At 40.8% G+C, this 19,724-nt stretch overlaps 1 protein-coding gene across 1 annotated transcript in view; it reads left to right on the top strand.

Annotated features, from left to right (window-relative positions):
- The window catches only part of LOC109933771 (transport and Golgi organization protein 1 homolog), a 97,763-nt gene that overhangs the window by 43,774 nt on the left and 34,265 nt on the right, over window positions 1-19,724 (top strand). Inside the window, exons 12-19 of the mRNA XM_048596583.1 lie at window positions 2,532-2,603; window positions 5,185-5,289; window positions 5,379-5,501; window positions 8,283-8,394; window positions 12,473-12,525; window positions 12,631-12,721; window positions 13,974-14,112; window positions 18,913-19,014. Of these exons, the coding sequence (XP_048452540.1) occupies window positions 2,532-2,603; window positions 5,185-5,289; window positions 5,379-5,501; window positions 8,283-8,394; window positions 12,473-12,525; window positions 12,631-12,721; window positions 13,974-14,112; window positions 18,913-19,014 (797 nt within the window). The remainder of the gene's footprint in view (window positions 1-2,531; window positions 2,604-5,184; window positions 5,290-5,378; window positions 5,502-8,282; window positions 8,395-12,472; window positions 12,526-12,630; window positions 12,722-13,973; window positions 14,113-18,912; window positions 19,015-19,724) is intronic.

A 19,724-nucleotide genomic window follows, 5' to 3' on the forward strand; every position in this document is an offset into this window, starting at 1 on the left:
GTAAAAGCTACAAAATCATGTGATCTCAGCAGATGATACTGGAAAAGTAATGCCCCAGAGTGAAACCTGGCTTGATAGATCATAGATAGCAGGAACTGCAGAACTGCAGAAAAAATTTTTTCTGAAGAAGGGTCTAGGCCCGAAACGTCAGCCTTCCAGCTCCTTTGATGCTGCTTGGCCTGCTGTGTTCATCCAGCTCTGCACCTTGTTATCTCAGATTCTCCAGCATCTGCAGTTCCTGCTATCTTTGATAGGTCACAGGTTTTATTTGTGCAATTTGGTTACCATAGTGGTCAGTCACAAGGCTGCAAATGTATGTTTATCGAAAAAAACATCAAAGTTTGTTGCACACAAAAAATTTAAAAATAAAGACTTTATATAGGAACTAGTTTTACAACAGTCTGATTACAAATATCAGAAATGAAAACTGAATCCTTTTACCCTTCATAACTACAGAGACTCAAAACTCAGTGATGGATCACCCTGTTTTTACTCTAAAGCTCCTTGTTCAGTTGGCACAGCTGTACTTAGTTTCTTTCTGTCAGACTTGTGCATTCACATGATTCTATCTTCCTTGTATTTTGTTTATTGCTTTATGGGACTTGGGCATGGATCAGCATTTATTGCCTTCCCCCGGTTGCCTTGGAAAAGGTGGTGGTGAGGTGCTTCCATGAATCACTGCAGTCCATTTGGCAGATGCACACCAACAAATGTCAAGATTTTGACCTAATGATATTGAAGGAACATTGATGTATTTCCAAGTCAGGATAGTGAGTGGCTTGGAGGGGAACTTGCAGGTGGCGATGTTCTCTTGCAACTGCTGCCCTTATCCTTCCAGGTGGAAGTAGTTGTGGGTATGGAAGATGTTATCTTAGGAACCTTAGTGAATTTCTGCAGTACATTTTGTAGATGGTATACACATCTGCCACTATGCATCAGTGGGAGTGAATGTTTGTGGGTGTGCTGTCAGTAAAGATGGTTGCTTTGCCTGGATTTTGTCAAGCTTCTTGAATGTTGTTGGAGCTGGACTCAGTCAGGCACACAGGGAGTATGCCATCACATTCCTGACTTGTGCTGTGTAAATGTAACGTACAGGCATTTAGCAAAGTTAGCAAGTGAGTTAGTTGCTGTAAGGTTTCTCCACTGTGACCTGTTTTTGTAGCCATAATATTTATATGGCTTGTCCAGTTCTGTTTCTGTTGTTAATTTCCTGAATGTTGATATTCTGTTCACAAGGCTCTTAAACTTTCCACTTATTACTTAATATATGTTCTTTAAGCTGTTCTTCCACAAGTATTGTTTCTATAGCCACTCAGCCTGATTTTTCTCTTGTTTTGATCGTCTGGAGACTGCTAAGCTAACAGAATTTTTTGCTGCCATAGACCTGTTCTGCCTGATGAACCTGGATACTGCCTTGCCCTCTGCTCTTGGTAGTTCTCTCTCCTTACAAGAACCTTCTTTTGTCTTTGTCTTGTTGTGCTACAGGACATCTTATTGTTGGGCAACTGCCTAACATTTTTCTGTCTTCTGATCCTTGTTTCTATAGAACTGAACTGTTTCACTATGAGGGTTTTTAAAAGTGTCATTTAAATGCTGTTAAATGCATTTCCAGACACCCCCAGCACAACACTCAGAACTCAGAACTCAAAACTTAAACTCAAACTCAAACTCGGGTCCTCCTCCTTAAGCTGCACCATATAGAATTGCAAATCAACTTTAAAACTCTACAGGGCTGTGTCCATTTTCAAACAAATTTCCAAATAAAAATAATAATGGAGATCATACTGGAATTACAAATCACTGGGTAACTTGAGTCAAAGCATTATAAGCAATTGTGGACACCGCACTTCAGGAAAGCAATAGAGGCCTTGAGGATGCACGAGGTTACCAGGAATTTCAGTTGTGCAGAGCTTGGAACGTTAGAGCTATTATCCTCGGAATAGAGAAGATTTAGAGGTGAGCTAATAGAGAAGTAGACAGAGAAAAAATTTCCTCTGACAAATGGGTCCATGCTACCTTTGGAACCACATTATAGTTTTAATGGAGTTTTGGGAACAGAGGTGGAGATTTATATGCAAGAGTCTTTGGGTGACAGGGTAAATTGAGAAAACTCTTTTTAAAATGCATACAGATTTCTTGGCTTTTATCAATAGAGACATAGTGTACTGAAACAGGGAGGAAAGCACTGGTGAAGCAAAGGAGGCAGGACTCCCTGGTTGAAAAGGAGGAACTGTTTAGAAAGCAAGTAGTTTTGATCTGGAATGTGTAGCTGAATAGCGGAGGTAGTTTTAAGAGCACCTTATGAAAGAAAATTGAATGTAATTTTTCAAGGATCCTGAGTTGGGGCAGTGGAACTGATTCGACAGTTCTGCAAACGAGGCACAAGTGTTTTATTGTGTGCTGAATGAAGAATGTCAAGGTTTCAACAAGTTTTGAATGAAAATAAATTGAAGTGTACTGGATCAATAGACTGGCCAATGCTTTTACCTGTTTTTGTCTTGGCACTACATTTTCTTCTGTTTAAAATACAGATTGCTGATACTCAGAAATCTGTGAAAAAATTACAAGACGTTATTTCAGCTCGTTCAGCAGAACTGTCTCAGGTAAGACCACCTGAATTATAATTGGATAAATGCTATCTAATGCTGAGTATAGAGAACCCAACAGTAGTGTTATGCATATTATTATGTATAGTGTTACTTCAGTGTTAAGTGGGTAATTGTCATTGTCCAGAGAACGTTACAGCTTTGTAATTTGGGATAATGTATGCAGAGAAAATTGCAGCAGTACGAACTGGGGTCATGTATATACGAGAAGTTACTGTACTGTAGTGTGGGTAATATCATTGTATTAGTGAATGTCAGAAGAATCTAAATCTGTTTGCCTAAGTGCTTGCAGTATGAACTTTGAAACCCCTATTTAATGTTCCTAAATGATTCCTTGGTGCCTATAATTAAACAGACTTGGAGTTTTCTTTTAACAGACCACTTGAGTTTGGTGGAAGAAATTGCAACAGTTTTCAGAAGTGGTTTTGGAGAAAATGTAATTAAATATAAATGTCGAAATGCTGCACTGTTTGGTAGGCTGTGACCTAAACTGAGGGAAAAGCAATTCTAGTGAAGTACACATTTTAAAAACAGTGAAAAACATAACATTGCTGGAAGTATGAAATGAAATTAATAACTGGAATTAAAGAACTTGCATATAAAGAGCAACTTCTTTCCTGCATTTCAAAGCTGTTGAATTCCTATGGTCACTGTTTTTAAGACATTTCTGCAGATGTGATGGGGAGGTGTAATATAGACCAAAGAGTGTGCAAGATAAGAAGATCCTTAGAGTTCATGTGTAGAGGTATTAGAAAGTGGCAGTGCATTTTGTGAAAACAATGAGCAAAGCATTAAGTACAAAATCAAAGCGATCATATTGAATATTGATAAAGCACCAGCTAGGCCACAACAAAAGTTTTGTGTTCAATTCTGGCTGCGTTGTTCTTGTAGCAAAGGAAATTGAGCAAAAATTTGATAAAGGTAGACAAAATTACAGCTATTTTAGATAAAATAGTAAAAAAAATAAACAAATCTATTCATGTTTGCTGCTGATACAAGGGTTAGAGGATGCATAATTATGGTTTGGGCAAGAGATGCAGAGAGATGTGAAGATCAACTTTTTTGCACTACAAGTGGTTGCTGTACTTGAGGTCATAACAACATAGAATGAGGTTATTTGCTAGCAAATATATTACTGTAAAGGCAGGGTGGGATCACTTGCCTATATCGGTCAGTGCATTGAGTATAAGAGTTGGGAGGTTATGTTGCGACTGTACAGGACATTGGTTAGGCTACTTTTGGAATACTGCATTCAATTCTGGTCTCCCTGGTATAGGAAGAATGTTGTGAAACTTGTCAGGGTTCAGAAAAGATTTACAAGGATGTTGCCAGGGTTGGAGCGTTTGAGCTATAGGGAGAGGCTGAGTAGGCTGGGACTATTTTCCCTGGAGCGTCGGAGGTTGAGGGGTGACCTTGTAGAAGTTTATAACATAATAGGGGGCATGGATAGGGTGCATGTTTAAGGTCTTTTCCCCAGGGTTGGGGAGTCCTAAACTAGAGGGCATAGGTTTAGGGTGAGATGGGAAAGATTTAAAAGGGACCTAAGGGGCAACTTTTTTCATGTAGAGGCTGGTGTGTGTCTGGAATGACCGCCAGAGGAAGTGGTGGAGGCTAAAAGGCAGCTGGATGGGTATGTGAATAGGAAGGGTTGAGAGGGATATTGGCCAAATATTGGCAGATGGGACTAGATTAATTTAGGATATCTGGTCGGCATAGACAAGTTGGACTGAAGGGTTGGTTTCCATGCTGTACATCTCTATGACTCTATGATTCTATAGCATAGAGAGAGGGGTGCTACTGCTGGCTTTAGCAATCTTAAAAATAGATAAGTGGTCCTGGATAAGATATATTCCACGCAGTTGAGGGAGGCAAGAGAGGAGGTATCAGGGGCCTGGCAGTAATTTTCAAATCCATTCTAATGCCAGAGGACTGGTGAACTGCAGAAGTTGTTCCATTACTTCAAGAAAAGGGAGAATGAGAGAGACCAGAAAATTCCTGGCCTGTCAGTCTAACTTTGGTGTTGGGAAAGTTGGTAGAATTCTGAGGGACAGAATGTGCTTTTGATACATTTGACAAATATGCTCAATTTTTTTTGAGATAACGAGTTGTTGATGAGGATAATGCATTTGATGTAGTTTACATGGACTTTAACAGTGCTTTTGATAAGGTTCCTCATGACAGAGATTAATTATATCCCATCTGATTCAAGGCAGGGTGGCATATTGGATCCAAAAGTGATCAAGTAATAGAAAACAAAAGGTGATGGTCAAGGGATGTTTTAGTGACTGGATGCTGGGACCTGAACTGTTCAGCCAGAACAGGCTGAAGGCGCACTAGAGTTTAATGTTTTGTTTGAAGGACAGCACCTCAAAGTACAGCAGTGCCTCATTATTGTACTGAAGAATGTCCTGGAGTGTAGTTAGCATTTTAACCTGACAGAAAGTAAACAGCACCATTAGAATATATGAAGACCCACAGGATGTCCTAGTATCTCAGTCTCGGTTATTTCTTCTTGAGGAGAAATTGATGAATTTGCAAGTGGAGACTGTCATTAACCTATGCAGATCGTATTTTTCAGGTGCAGGAAGCTCTTTCAAGTGCCAAAGCAAATGAAGAAAAACTGCAAGTAGATCTTCAATCTATGCAAGAAGAAAATCTCATGCTTAAGCAGAGCAAAAGTCAGGTGAATATTCTATTGCTGGACCAGAATTTAGTCAGCTGTATAAGATGTCTGTAGGTCATTTACAAAAGTTTTGCTTTGTGGGTTTGCAGCTTTTGCAAGAGGTGGAGGGCTGGAGTGAGCGACACAGTGAGCTTAATGAGCAGATCAAACTCTGTCAGAAAGCTCAGAGAAACCTGGAGGAAATGTTGGCTTACAAGGACAATGAAATTGAGGTATTTCGGGACAGTTACCATAATTAGTCTTTTTAATGCATTCAGTATATCAATATATGAAAGCTTCATATTTTTACTTTGTGGAGAAATTGCGATAATGCGTCAAAGACTGTAGTGTATGATAATATCAAGGTTGAAAAGTAATAATTATCTGGCACAAACTTGAATATTACAAAACTGCAATTGTTATGTTCGTTCATAGGATATGGCATGGCTGGCTAGGCTGTTATTAATTGCCTGTCCTTAAATGAGAAGGCAGTGGTGAGCTTCCTTCTTGAACTCCTACAGTCCATAGGGAGTGCTGCTGTTGAGGGAGTTCCAGGATTTTGACCCAGCAACAGTGAAGGAGCGGTGATGTAGTTCCAAGTGAGGATCGTGAGCAGCTTGGAGGGGACGTGTAGGCGGTGGTGTTCCAATGCTTCTGCTGCCCTTGCTTTCTAAAGGGTAGAATTTGCAGGTTTGGAAGGTGAATGTGCCTTGATGAGTTTCTATAGTGCATCTTATAAGTGGTATATACTGTCTGTCAGTCAGTCAGTCAGTCAGTGATGGAGAGAGTGAATACTTGTGGATGTGGTGCCAATCAAGTGGAATGCTTCATCCTGAGTTCTAGGCATTGTTGAAATTGCACTCGTCCAGGCAAATGGAGAATATTCAGTCATGCTCCTGACTTATGTTTTGTAGATAGTGGACAGGCTAATGCTTTGGAGGCGTGGGATCAAATCTCATTTTGGCAACTCTGTAATTACTTAACAAGTTTGGAACCTATCATTGGTTTTTATTATTGATTTTGTAAGGGAGAGAGGAAAGAAATTGCCATCATGATCACAGATATTTTTCAGGTGAGGAAATCTACTATCCCTACTTGCTGTGGGCAACATATGACTGACTCCACAGCCAATGTGCTTGACTCTTAACTGCTCTGTACAATAATCAGCAAGCCACTTGGTTCAAGGACAAACAGTGATAGTGAACAAATACTGGCATTGGTAACGCTGACATTCCATGGAAGAATGGAATCATAGAATCCATACAGGGCAGATAGAGGCCATTCAGCTCATCAGGTCTGTACCAACCCTCTGAAGAGTGCACCACGACCAACTTATCCCCATCACCCCGCATTTACCTTGGCTAACCCAACTAACCTGCAGATCCCTGGACACTACGGGGCAATTTAGCATGGCCAATACATCTGGCCTGCACATCTTTGAACTGTGGGAGGAAACCAGAGCACCTAGCAGAAACCCTTGCAAACAGAAGGGAAACGTGCAAACCATGTTGGGGCTGTGGCTTAGTGGTTAACAATGCTGCCTCTCAGCACCAGGGACCCAGGTTTGATTCTAGCGTTGGATGAGTGTTGCACGGAGTTTGTACATTCTCCCCATGTCTGCGTGGGTAACCGTCGGGTGCTGCAGTTTCCTCCAGTGGTCTGGGTTAGGTGGATTGACTATGCTAAATTCTCCATAGTGTCTAGGGATGTGTAGGCTAAGTGGATTAGCTGTGGTAAATGATTGAGTAGGAGTCTGGTTTTGGGAGGGATGCTCTTTGGTGGGTCGGTGCAGACTTCAAGAATAAGGAAAAATAATTTCTAGCCTAAGTTGCTGTTGTAGCTACAATGTTTATTTGGCTGCTCCTTGTTCAATGTCTAGCCAGTAGTAACTCCCAGAATGTTGCTAGTGTTAAGGGGAAGTGGGGAGATTCTCTCTTGTTGAAGATGATTCTTGCCTGGCATTTGTGTGGTGTGAATGTTACTTGCCATTCTTCGGCCCAAGTGTGGATATGTCTAGATCTTGCTACAAATGAACATGGATTGCTTCAATATCTCGGGTTGTGAATGACACAGAGCGATCGTTCACAACCGTCCCACCTCTGACCATTATGATTTTTATGGAATGTAAGGTGTCGCTGGCTGGGCCAGCATTTATTGCCCATCCCTAATTGCCCAGAGGGCAGTTCAGAGTCAACCACATTGCTGTGGGTCTGGAATCACATGTAGGCCAGACCAGGTAGGGGTGGCAGTTTCCCTCCCTAAAGGGCATTAGTGAACCAGATGGGTTTTTCTGACAATCGACAATGGATTCATGGTCATCGTTAGACTTTTAATTCCAGATATTTTATTGAATTCAAATTCCACCATCTGTCATGGCAGGATTCGAACCCAAGTCCCCACAACAATATCTGGGTCTCTGAATTAACAGTCCTGTGATAATACCACTAGGTCATCACCTCCCCAAGATAGTAGGGGGGGAGTGGGAAGATCATTGAAGACAATTGGGCCAAGGACACGACCATGACGAACTCTTGCAGTGATGCCCCAGATTGATGTCCAGCAACTACTGTCATCTTCCTCTGTGCTATGTGCAACTCCAACTAGCAGAGACTTTTCTGCCTGATTCCTATTGATTCCAGTTTTACTAGGCTCCCTGGTCACCCTATCTGGCTAAGTGCTGCCTTGCTGAGAAGCATGAAAGAAAATCAATATAAATGAGACGTTTTAGCCTACTTATCTGTGTTGAGAATTTTAAAATTGCTTTCCCAGAATGTGTTCAACCAGTGCTTTATTTGATTTTTTTGATGTGCTTTCCAGCTAACATATTAAATAAAACCGATTTATTTGGGAGTGTTAGAATTATCACAAGTAGTTCTGTGACTTTTTTTTTCTCCAGATCTTGATTGCCCAAAATGGATTGGGATACTGTATTTCTTTTCCAAACTCTTGCTGCTATGAATTTTATGATTTGTCAAGATGGTGTTAAACAGTGGAATTCTCCCCCCAATATCCAGGTATTGACAGACTGCGTGATGCAGCTTAGGCAGCTTGACGTCGAGTCTGACACTGAAGATAATGGGTGGGATAAAGAAGTGGATGGCGAAGTGGCTAATGGCGAGCTACCAGGTAAAACCAGTGCAGCTTAGTCTGATCTCTTTTCAAATAGTGATTTATTTTTACTCCCTGATGAGGAACAGTGTGAATTTTAATGCCTCCATGGATTTGAAAATCAAAGCTTTGAACAAGATAACTCTTCACTCTTATGTAGACTGAGATAATCATCATACAAAGGACACAATAGTCAACTTTTGCTGCAGTGTTTATTGCTGTAGTCATGTTAAATGTCATTAAGTTGCAGGTTCTGACCACAAGCACTTCTGTCAAGTGAGACAGTGCAGCCCAACCTCCTGTGAAAGAGCCTTGAATTTATCAGTTGGCTAAAGGGGAAGTTACAGTAAATTTTCAACTATAATAAAAATTTGGATTTTGGGAAACGTTGAAATTGCAGAACAGGAGGCTATTCAGTTAATCACCCGTCAAAAGGTTCTTTGAGTATTGTGACTCTGTGCCATTCTCCTGCTTTTTCCCCACTACCCTGAATATTATTTTAATTTAGATAATCATTGGATGTCCAAACTTGAACCTCCTCTACACTGTCAAGCAATTAAGTGACAAACCTGAATGATTGCTTGTGTGAAAAAAAATTTGTCATTTTTGCTGCTCGTTCAAATTCACTTGTATATATGCCTTTTTGCTCTTGATTGTTTTATGAGGGAACAGTTTTTCCCTATGTACTCTGTCCAATTCCTTCATGATTTTGCAAACTTGCTTTAAATGTCATTGTAGCTTTCTTCACTCCAGTGGAAACAGTCCCCACTTCTCTAATCTGTCTTTTTTTAGTGAAATTTCTCATCTCTTGAACCATTCTTTTAAAGCTTTTCTGCACTGTCTCTGATGTGTTCACGTTCTTTCTAAAGTGGGACACCCAGAACTCTACAATATTCCAGTTCATGTCTAATGCAAATTTCACACAACCTCCTTGCTCCTGTACATTATCATAGATTTATTGAGTAGCGTAGTATGTTTTACTCCTTCTATCTCTCTTGTCACCTATAAAACCTTATGTACATATTACACCAAAGTCTTTCTGCTCCTGAACGCCATTAGGGTAGCGACCTTTATTCCGTACTGTCTCTCCAAGCTTTTAGTTTAAACTAAAGAGTATCACCTCACCTCTGCATTGAACTTCGTCTGCCACTTATCTCCCCATTACTCCAACTTGTCAATGCCCTTTAGTTGTATGCTGTCTGTCCTGAGTTTACAATCCTTAAAAAATTTTATACTTTGCACAAACTTGAAATTGTGCTGTATGCTCTAAGATTCAGATCTTTCATGTATATTAGGAAAATGCCTGTGACCAGTGTTCCATAGGAATCAGTACTGGGTCCACTTTCGTCTGTCATTTATGTAAATGATTTAGATGAGAATATAGGAGGCATGGTTAGTAAGTTTGCGGATGAAACCAAAATTGATGGTATTGTAGACGGTGAAGAAGGTTATCTGAGATTACAAAGAGGTCTTGATCAGTTGGGGCAATGGGCTGAGGAGTAGCAGATGGAGTTTATTTTGGATAAATATGAGGTATTGTAATTTAGCAATACAAACAAAAGCAGAGCTTGTACAATTAATGTTAGGGCCCTGGGTAATATTGTAGAACAGAGAGGCCTAGGGGTTCAGGTATATAATTCTTTGAAACTTGTGTCACACATAGACAGCGTGATTAAGATGGTGTTTAGCATGCTTGCCATCATTGCTCAGACCTTTGAGTATAGGAGTTGGGATGTCACTGTTGAGATGTAGGCCATTGGTGAGGCCTCTTCTGGAATACTGTGTACCGTTCTGGTCAGCCTCTATAGGAAGGATGTTATTAAATTAGAGAGGGTTTAGAGAAGATTTACCAGGATATTGCCAAGAATGGAGGGCTTGGGTTATAAGAAGAGCATAGGAGGTTGAACAGTGACCTTTTAGAGGTTTAGAAAATCATGAGGGGGGTAGATAAGGTGAATAGCATAGGCCTTTTCCCTAGGGTAGGGGAATTCAAAACTGGACGGCATCTCTTTAAGGTGAGATGAGAAAGATTTAAAAAGTTCCTGATGGGCAATTTTTTTTACACAATGGAGTGAACTGCTAGAGGGAGTAGTGGTTGCAGATACAGTTAGAACATTTGAAAGGCATTCAGATAAGTACATGAATAAGAAAGGTTTGGAGGGATATGGGCCAAACGCAGGCAAATGGGACTAGTTTAGTATGGGAATATGGTCGGTGTGGACTAGTTGGACCACAGAGTCCATTTCCATGCGATATGACTCTATAACTCTATAAGGTATCCAAAACAAATCCCTGAGGGTTTTAGTACACACCACTCTCCAGCCCAAAAACTAAACATCAACCATTACGCTTTGTTTCCTATCTCTTGGCCAGTTCTGTATCTATGTTGCTACAGGTTGTCTGTTCCCTATTCAGCCATGTTTTTCCATGTGACTTAATTCTGTCCTGAATAATGGAGGCTGATGATAACTGAAAAATAGATCTGACAACTTAATGTTTTAATTGGAAACCCTTGGTTGAAGTGCATGTAAGTTTGACTGTTGTCTTTCAGTCAAAGTTGTGGGTTCAAGCCCCAAACTAAGGACCTAATCCATAATTTCGGTTGATACTGCACTGTAGGCTGAGAGCATGCTGCATTCTCGAGATGCAGTCCTTCCACTGCTCTTTTAAGCTGACATGTTTTGTATCTGTTCCGATGTGTCTGCTGAACATCTTAAATGTCAATTGGTACTGTGGGAAGGAGAGGGTTCTTTGAGTTTCATCTATTGTTTTTGGTAACTAATGGCAGTTTTAAAAAAAAACACACGGATGCAGTAGATGTTGGTTTTGCTGTTTGAGAGATTTTTCAAAATGCAAGGTACTATTTCATTATCGAGTTCAGTGGTTTCCTAACCATTTTGGTCATGAACCCTTATTCAGATTAACAACTTTGTGCGTACCCCTGCAGATTTTTTTCGACTACCCCTCTAAAGATCACTGGTTTGATAAAAAGATTATAGTTACATTTGAGAATGCAAAAATTTTTTCTTTTACTTCTAATATGATGAATGTATTTCTGTAAAATTCTAACAGGACTAGACAGGATATATGCAAGGGGGATGTTCCTGGTGGTGGGTGTGTCCAGAACCAGGGGTCACAGTCTGAGGATTCGGGGTAGACCGTTTAGAACGGAGATGAGACATTTCTTCACCCAAAGAGTGGTGAGCCTGTGGAATTTATTACCATAGGAAGTAGTTGATGCCAAAACATTAAATATATTGAAGAGGCGGCTAAATATAGCACTTGGGAGAATGGCATCAGAAGTTATGGGGAGAAAGGACGATTAGGCTATTGAATTGGACGATCAACCATGATCGAGATGAATGGCTGCGCAGGCTCGAAGGGCCAAATGGCCGCCTCTTGCTCCTGTTTTCTATGTTTCTATGTTTGTAGCATAAAGCACATGAAGTCAGCAAAATGAGTGATAAATTTAGTTGTAGGACATTTTCAGTACACATATGATGAGAATACATCGATTTCATGCTAAAATGCTTGTCAATGCTTTAAAAAGTACATTTTTAAACGATGCTACAACACTTCTTATCCCTAATTTCAGCCACATTAAAACTAAAATGCCCTATTAGAATGTATTTTAAATAGGAGCTACTAATATTGAAACAAAATCCATCAATAGACCATTTCTTTAGTCTCTGTGAGCATGTTAAATCAGTGAAACTATCACTCCCAATAGAGTATAGGTAGGTCTTTTTGTCCAGAAAATAGAAAAAAAAATTCACGGTGCAGTGACTAACCTCTCCTACCAATTGGTGAGAGAAACCAGTAGGCAGACAATAATAGGATAGTTGACTAGTCTCATGTTAATGAAAAACAATTTTATTAGCAGCCCATAATGATCCTGATTTCAGCTATGCTTGCACATTTCCAGTATCCCCCTCACAAGACATTTGCCATACCCCAGAGCCCTATTAGGTTACCCAATAACTTTGCACTTCCATTTGGAATGTATGTGTTATTGTGCAAATGCGTTTTTTTTTCATACTTTGTCATTTCCAGTTTGACTGTATCAAATAATTCTCCAAATGTGTTTTTTCTTTAGACAAAAGTAAAAGGATAAAAATGAAGATTCAGCAAATGATGGATGTTTCAAGGGTAAGTCATAGGGAAATAAAGTGTGTGTGTATGTTTATTTAGGATGGCAGCATTCTGTTGCTGGATGTATGGGAGCGTCATTCTCTCTTCAATCTTCTTCTTAAGGTACAAACCACCTTGAAAATCATTGAAGAAGAAAAAGATCATTTCCAAGCCAAGCTGACAGATGAAATAAAAGCTAGGCATGAACTCGAAGGTAAGGTGTCGTTTTTGTAGAAGTTAGTCAAAGTTTGCTCAAACAATTTCGGGGGTGGGGGGAGGGGAAAGGGGCGATGCTGAATTTGCACAACATATTCTCCAATTATTCATGGAACCGAGGCTAGATGTAACCTATTTGTCACCTCAGATGTGTTAGGCTAATTCGACAGAGAATTAAGACTTGTATGTTTTGCTGCCCATTGAAAGCAATTTGTCTCATACTGATGGGGAGAGAACTTATGATTGAAATTGTTCCATACATTTAAATCTACACCTGATTTATCAACGAATATTTTGGGGAAGAATATCCATCATTTCTTTAGTCTCTGTGAACATGTTAAATCAGTGAAACTGTCACTCCCAATAGAGTATAGGTAGGTCTTTTTGTCCAGAAAATAGAAAAAAAAATTCACGGTGCAGTGACTAACCTCTCCTACCAATTGGTGAGAGAAACCAGTAGGCGGACAATAATAGGATAGTTGACTAGTCTCATGTTAATGAAAAACAATTTTATTAGCAGCCCATAATGATCCTGATTTCAGCTGTGCTTGAACATTTCCAGTTGCCAATTACACAACAGGCCAGCATGAGTCGAGGATTAAGCTGCCAGCTCATCCTACCGTTGTACATAAGAATAAAGATGAAAAGCAAAAGATGACCTCCTTAGCATTCTTTTTTAGTCACTCATGGAATGTGGGTGTCTCTAGCTAGGCCAGCATTTATTGCCCTGATGGCATTAAGAGTCAATCGCATGGCTGTGGGTTTGGAGTCATACGTAGGATGGGCCAGGTAATGCTGACAGATTTCCTTCATGCAAGGATATTAGTGAACCAGATGGGCTTTTCTGATAATTGACAACAGTTTCGCGGTCATCATCAGACCCTTAAATCCAGATTCTTGATTGAATTCAAATTCTACCATCTGCAATGGTGGGATTTGAATCCAGGTTCCTAGATTATTAGCTGAGTTTCTGGATTAATATTCTAGCGATAATACCACTAGGCCATTGCCTCCCCAAATGTAATTTCTTGAGAGGAGAAATAAATTGTAAACCCAGGCCCACTGAAAGCATAGCAAATCTTTTTAAAAATAGCACTTTCTGACCTCCTTCAACCATTGAAGCCAGTTGAGTTTCCCACTCTTTTGCCAAGAGCTGTGCATTCTGTGAAAAGACTGCGATGATGAAAAAGAGAGATAAAATAACTTATTAAAAATAATACCACTCATTTTAATTAACCTTCTTCATCTAGAGCAAATTAAGCAGCTTGAACACCACTTTGTAGCGACTACAACAGAGAAGTCAAGGCTTGAGAATGAGTATAAAACCATGCAACAGAAGTTGGAGATCCTGTCTGAGCTCTACCACCAGAAGGAGATGGCCCTGCAAAAGTAAGTCTGTGATTTGCTAACAAGACCTTGCCTTAACACTAGAGGAATGAGAGGGTTAAGTTTGAAATTTTTGTTTTTGCCAGGCTGCTTAAGTGTTTGCTGTACCACAGCAGATAATATCATTTTAAGGTGAGCTGGGTAAATGCTTATAATGGCAGGATATAAAAGGATTTACAGGGATAGAATTAGATGAGTTAACTGAAATTGAATTAGTATCCACTCTTGAATAGATTCTGTTATTTTTAGCGTTGAAACGGCCACCTATGTTCACAGGGATTTGATTAAAAAATTGCAAAGACTTATTGAGTGATGACAAACGAGATTTTTGCCGTCCTTTATGAACAAGTGCTGACAATAGTAATAGCTGTTGCCAGCATAGTTAAACAGATTTGAGCGTTATGATGCCAAATGAGAAGCTGAAAGTCCTAGAGTTACTGAACCGAGCAGTGTGTATTTGAAAGATCTGGCTTGGAACTTTAACCTTTCCATTTCAGAGATTGACTGACCTGCTGTGTACTCAGCCTTTTATGTTTTAACTTCTGAACTGAGTTATTGGATGAAAAGGCAACAGAAATTATGTAACTTATTGCTGGAAATAGTCTTCTAATCTAACGACATTTAAAGTTGTAAGGATCAGTACCGATTTAGAGGAGAAGTTTTGCTGAATATTATCCGTTTAGTTGTGAAGTAATCATGTGGTCACATTATCATTCAGAAATTTGTGATAAGGTGGAAAAGCTAATGGATGGCTAATGACTATATATGCGACAGGACAAGGAAGAAAGAAGTGCAACAGCCCAGCGGTGCAATACTGGCTTACGTTTCCTCTACATTCTTGCTAAATTCTCATGTTTAGCCAACCTGTGCAGGAAAGTGACAGAGGAATGTGTTGTGCCATGTGATATCAGCAAGTCTGAAGGCAATTGCTTGGCTTGATAAAGCAGAAGAAAATGAAAGAAAAGAAGTAGGGTTTCACAACCATGCTTGTTTGACAACCTCCTGTTAGGTTGGTGAAACTCTGCACATTTCCAGCAGTATTGACACAGTTTACTGGACCCAGATGAATGGCATACGTAAGCAAGCAGGATGACTGATATGAATGAAAATTGACTTGTAGAATTTCAATTACGCCTACAAACTAATAGAATTATTGTTGAATTTCAGTAAGTTATGGTATTGGGAGGTTAACACCAGTGAATTCATGGACATGTGATGACGTTTGAGAGCCACCTTTTATCCCATACAAATTTTCCAAAACACACAGCTTCCAGCAACACGAAGCTTCTGCTGGGGTACAGTTCAACATGTGCATGTCCAGGTGCTCCATTCTGTCCACATACGGGATCAGGTATAGTAGGAGCACATTCTCTCTTCCATCTCGAACAGCAAGACCTATTGTAGCTACTGTGAATGTTGCCAGGTACCTCATCAAAAACTGAAAATATGCAGGGATCATTCTTGTCATTAGTTTCTGTATCACATCCCAGCTATGTCCAGTACATAAAATACAAGGCAAATCCAAACCGGCCAATTACCACCACTTCAGTCTACTCTTGATCATCAGTATAATGATGGAAGGTGTCAGCAGGAGTGCTATGAAGCAGCACCTGCTCAACAATAAAAATCGAAAGAACTGCAGATGCTGTAAATCAAACAAAAATAGAAGTTGCTGGAAAAGCTCAGCAGGTCTGGCAGCATCTGTGAAGAGAGATCAGAGTTAATATTCTGTTCAGTTGTGGGAAACCGAGGAAGGGTCACCGGACCCAAAACATTAAGTCTGGTTTCTTTTCACAGATGCTGCCAAACCTGCTGAGCTTTTCCAGCAAATTCTGTTTTTGTTCCTGCTCAACAATAACCTGCTCATTGACACCCAGTTTGACCTCATTACAGCCTTGGTTCAAACATAGACAAAACAGCGGATTCCAGAGGTGAGGTGAGAGTGAAAGCCTTTGACATAAAGGCTGCATTCGACTGCATGTGGATTAAGTAGCACGAGCAAAACTGGAATCAGTGGGTATCAGGAGCAAGCACTGTTGGTTGGAGTCATACCTGGCACATAAGATGGTTTGGTTTGATTTGATTTATTATTTTCACGTACACCTATGTACAGTGAAAAGTTTGGTTTGCATTTCGTACAGGCAGATCATACCATACAACGTGCATAAAGGTAACAGAACGAAATGAGGAAAACAATGTTACGACTGCAGAGAAGGCAGATAGAGAGCGAGATAAACATTAAATTTGAAATTTGAGAGGTCTTTTCAGAAGTCCGCTGTTCTTGAATCTGTTGGTCTGTGTATTTTAAGCTTTTGTATCTTCTGTCTGCTGGAAGAGATTATAACCAACGGGGGTGGGAGGGGTCTTTGATTATGTTGGCTGCCTTTCTGAGGCAGCAAGAAGTATAGATAGAGTCACTGGATGGGAGGTTCGTTTGCATGATGAACTGGGCTGTGTTCACAACTCTCTGTAGTATCTTATGATTTTGGGCACAGCAGTTACTGCACTAAGTCGTAATGCATCTGTATAGAATGCTTTCTGTGGTGCATCTATAAAAATTGCTCAGAGTCCTTACGGACATGCCGGATTTCCTTAGCTTCCTGAGGAAGTAGAGACATTGTTGTGCCTTCTTGACCATTGCATCAATGTGGGTGACCAGGACAGACTGTTGGTGATTGTCACTCCTCTAAGAACTTGACACTCTTGACCATCTCCACCTTAGTTCCATTGATGTAGTTAGGGGCGTGCTCTCCGCCTTGCTTCCTGAAGTCAATGACCAGCACTTTTATTTTGCTGACATTGAGGGAGAGATTGTTAGCTGTACACCACTCCACAAAGCACTCTATCTCTTTCCTGTATTCTGTCCTGTCATTGTTTGAGATCCGGCTTGCAACGGTGATGTTGTCGGCAAACTTGTAGATGGAGTTAAGACAGAATTTGGCGACACAGTCATGAGTGTTCAGGGAGTACAGTGAGGGGCTGCATCCACATCCTTGCGGCGAACTGGTGTTGAGGACTGATGTGGAGGAGGTGCAGTTGCCTATTCTCACTGATTGTGGTCTGTGGGTCAGGAACGCGATGATGCAGTTGCACAGGTCGGAGCTGAGATCTAGGTCTCGGAGTTTGGAGATTAGTTTGGTTGGAATTATAGTGTTGCCTACAGCTCTGCCTTCAATGAGTAGGAGTCTGACAGGTATCCGTGTTATCCACATGTTCCAGGGGTGAGTGTAGGGCCGAGAAGGTGGCATGTACCATATGATGTTGTTGTTGGAGGTCAGCTATCTCAGCTCCAGGGCATCTCTGCAGGAGTAGACAATGTTCAGCACCATTCACGATTCCTCAGAAACTGAAGAGTCTCTGTTCAAATGCGACAAGACCTGGACTAAGTCCAGGCTTGGGCTGACAAGTGGCAAGTAACATTCATGCCATGCAAATGCCAAGCAGTGATCATCTCCAATAAAAGACAATCTAACCACTGCTGCATGATATTCAATGTGTTACCATCACTGAATTCTTCAGTAACAACATCTTGGGGTTACCATTGACCAGAAGCTCAACTGGACTTGTCACATAAATACAGTGGCTACAAGAGCAGGCCAGAGGCTCGGAATACTTCAGTGACTAACTCACCACCTGACTTCCCAAAGCCTGTCACTGTCTACAAGACACAAGTCAGGAGTGTGATGGAATACACCCCAACTGCCTAGATGTGTGCAACTCCAGCAATATTCAAAAAGTTTGGCACCATCCTGGACAAAGTTGCCCACTTGATTGGCACCATATCCATTCAGTAGCAACAGTGTGTACTATCTACAAGATGTACTGCAGAAATCCACCAAAGATCCTTAGACAGCACCTTCCCAACCTGTGACGGAAATCAACCTTTTTTGTTCATATTTGAACGAAGGCTTAAATGAGGTCAGGAGCTGAGTGGTCCCGGAAGAACCCAAAATGGGCATTAGTGAGCAGGTGCTGCTTGATAGCACTGTTGATGACGCCTTCCTTCACTGTACTGCTAATTAAAAGTAGATTGATGGTGCAGTAATTGATTGAGTTGGATTTGTCCTGCTTTTTGTGTACAGGGCATACCTGGGCAACTTTGCACATTGCTATGTTTTTTGCCCTTGCCACCTCCAAGTGTTGTTCACGTGCAGGCCGACAGAGTCGAGGGAGAATGGTTCATGGCAATCCACAGGTGGTTTCCTTGCCCATGTTTAATCTAAGCCATGAGGCTTCTTCAGGTCCAGAGTTAATGTTGAGGCTTTTCAGGGCAGTTCTCTCCTGACTGTATACCACTGTGCCCCTATCTGTGCTGGATCTGTCCTGCTGGTGGGACTGGATATATCCAGTGATGGTTGTGTATGGATGATTCTGAGAGTATGATTGAGTCAGGCTGGTGCTTGACTTGTCTGTGAGAGACCTCTCCCAGTTTTGGCACTAGCCGCAGATGTTAGTCAGGAGGACTTGGCAGAGTCACCGGGGCTGTTTCTGCCGTTGTCTTTAACGCTGCCTAAGTCAGTGCTAGGTGAGGTCCGCCCAGTTTCATTTATTGAGATTTTCTCGCGATTGATAAACTGAGTTGCTGGCTAGGGCAATTGAGAGTCACCCACGTTTGCTGTGGGTCTGGGATCACACTTAGGTCAGACCTGGTGAGGTTGGTGGATTTCATTCCCTGAAGGATATTAGTGGTGATTGTTTCTAAAAATAAATGAAGTGTGTTGAAAACAGTTTGTGATCATTGGTGGCTTTGTGTCCTTTTTATATCAGAGTATAACCTCTGTTTACTATTTCCTACCCTTATAGGAGGTTGACTCAAGAAGAGTGTCAGCGTCAAGAGAAGGAACTGAAACTATCTGCAGCTGATGAAAAAGCACTCCAGGCTGTTGAGGAAGTGAAGATGTACAAGTTAGTAGTTACATGATTTTTCATGTCACCATGGGATGCCTCACAGTAATCTCACATAAATCGTGAATGTGTGCAAAATGCTTGCAGCCAATTAAGAGCTCTGTGAACTGTTGCCACTTTTATGCGAGAAGCACAATAGCTAATTATGCAGAACTAGCTGTGATTAACAGCGAGGAAGTAAATGACCAGATAACCTACTTAAATAATATGAGTTGAGGGGTGAAAATTAGGAACACCCTGGCTACTTGTCAAAATACTGCTGTGGGCTGTTTTGCACCAACCTGGAAAGGCATGCAGGGCTTCTGAGGTCTTATGTGAAAGAGGCTACCAAAATATCAATCGAGGTTGCATGTTCAAGTGTCTGGAATGACCATGAACCCTAAACTTTCTGACTTGGATTAAAATGCACTAGAGAATGCTCAGTAGTTTTAGTACGAGCTTTTATTAACTGCGTTTTTAGTACCAGTGGTATCCATTCTATTTTAACTAGACAAGGTGTAATGCTAGTTTTGGTGCACGTCAAAATATTTTGTTGCCATTAGTTTGTCAGGTTATCACTTTTGTACCTACATATTAGGAAATAGCACTGTTTGCTCAGGGCTGACATTAGGATCTGAGAGTTGAGGTTCTTGACTCTCTCGCGTGTCTGTTATTCCACACTGAAATGCCTTGTAGTCAAGAGCAGTCACTCCACAACTGAGATTTTAAAT

This window comes from Rhincodon typus, chromosome 5, assembly GCF_021869965.1.
Source record: "Rhincodon typus isolate 14 chromosome 5, sRhiTyp1.1, whole genome shotgun sequence".
NCBI classification, from domain to species: Eukaryota; Metazoa; Chordata; class Chondrichthyes; order Orectolobiformes; family Rhincodontidae; genus Rhincodon; species Rhincodon typus.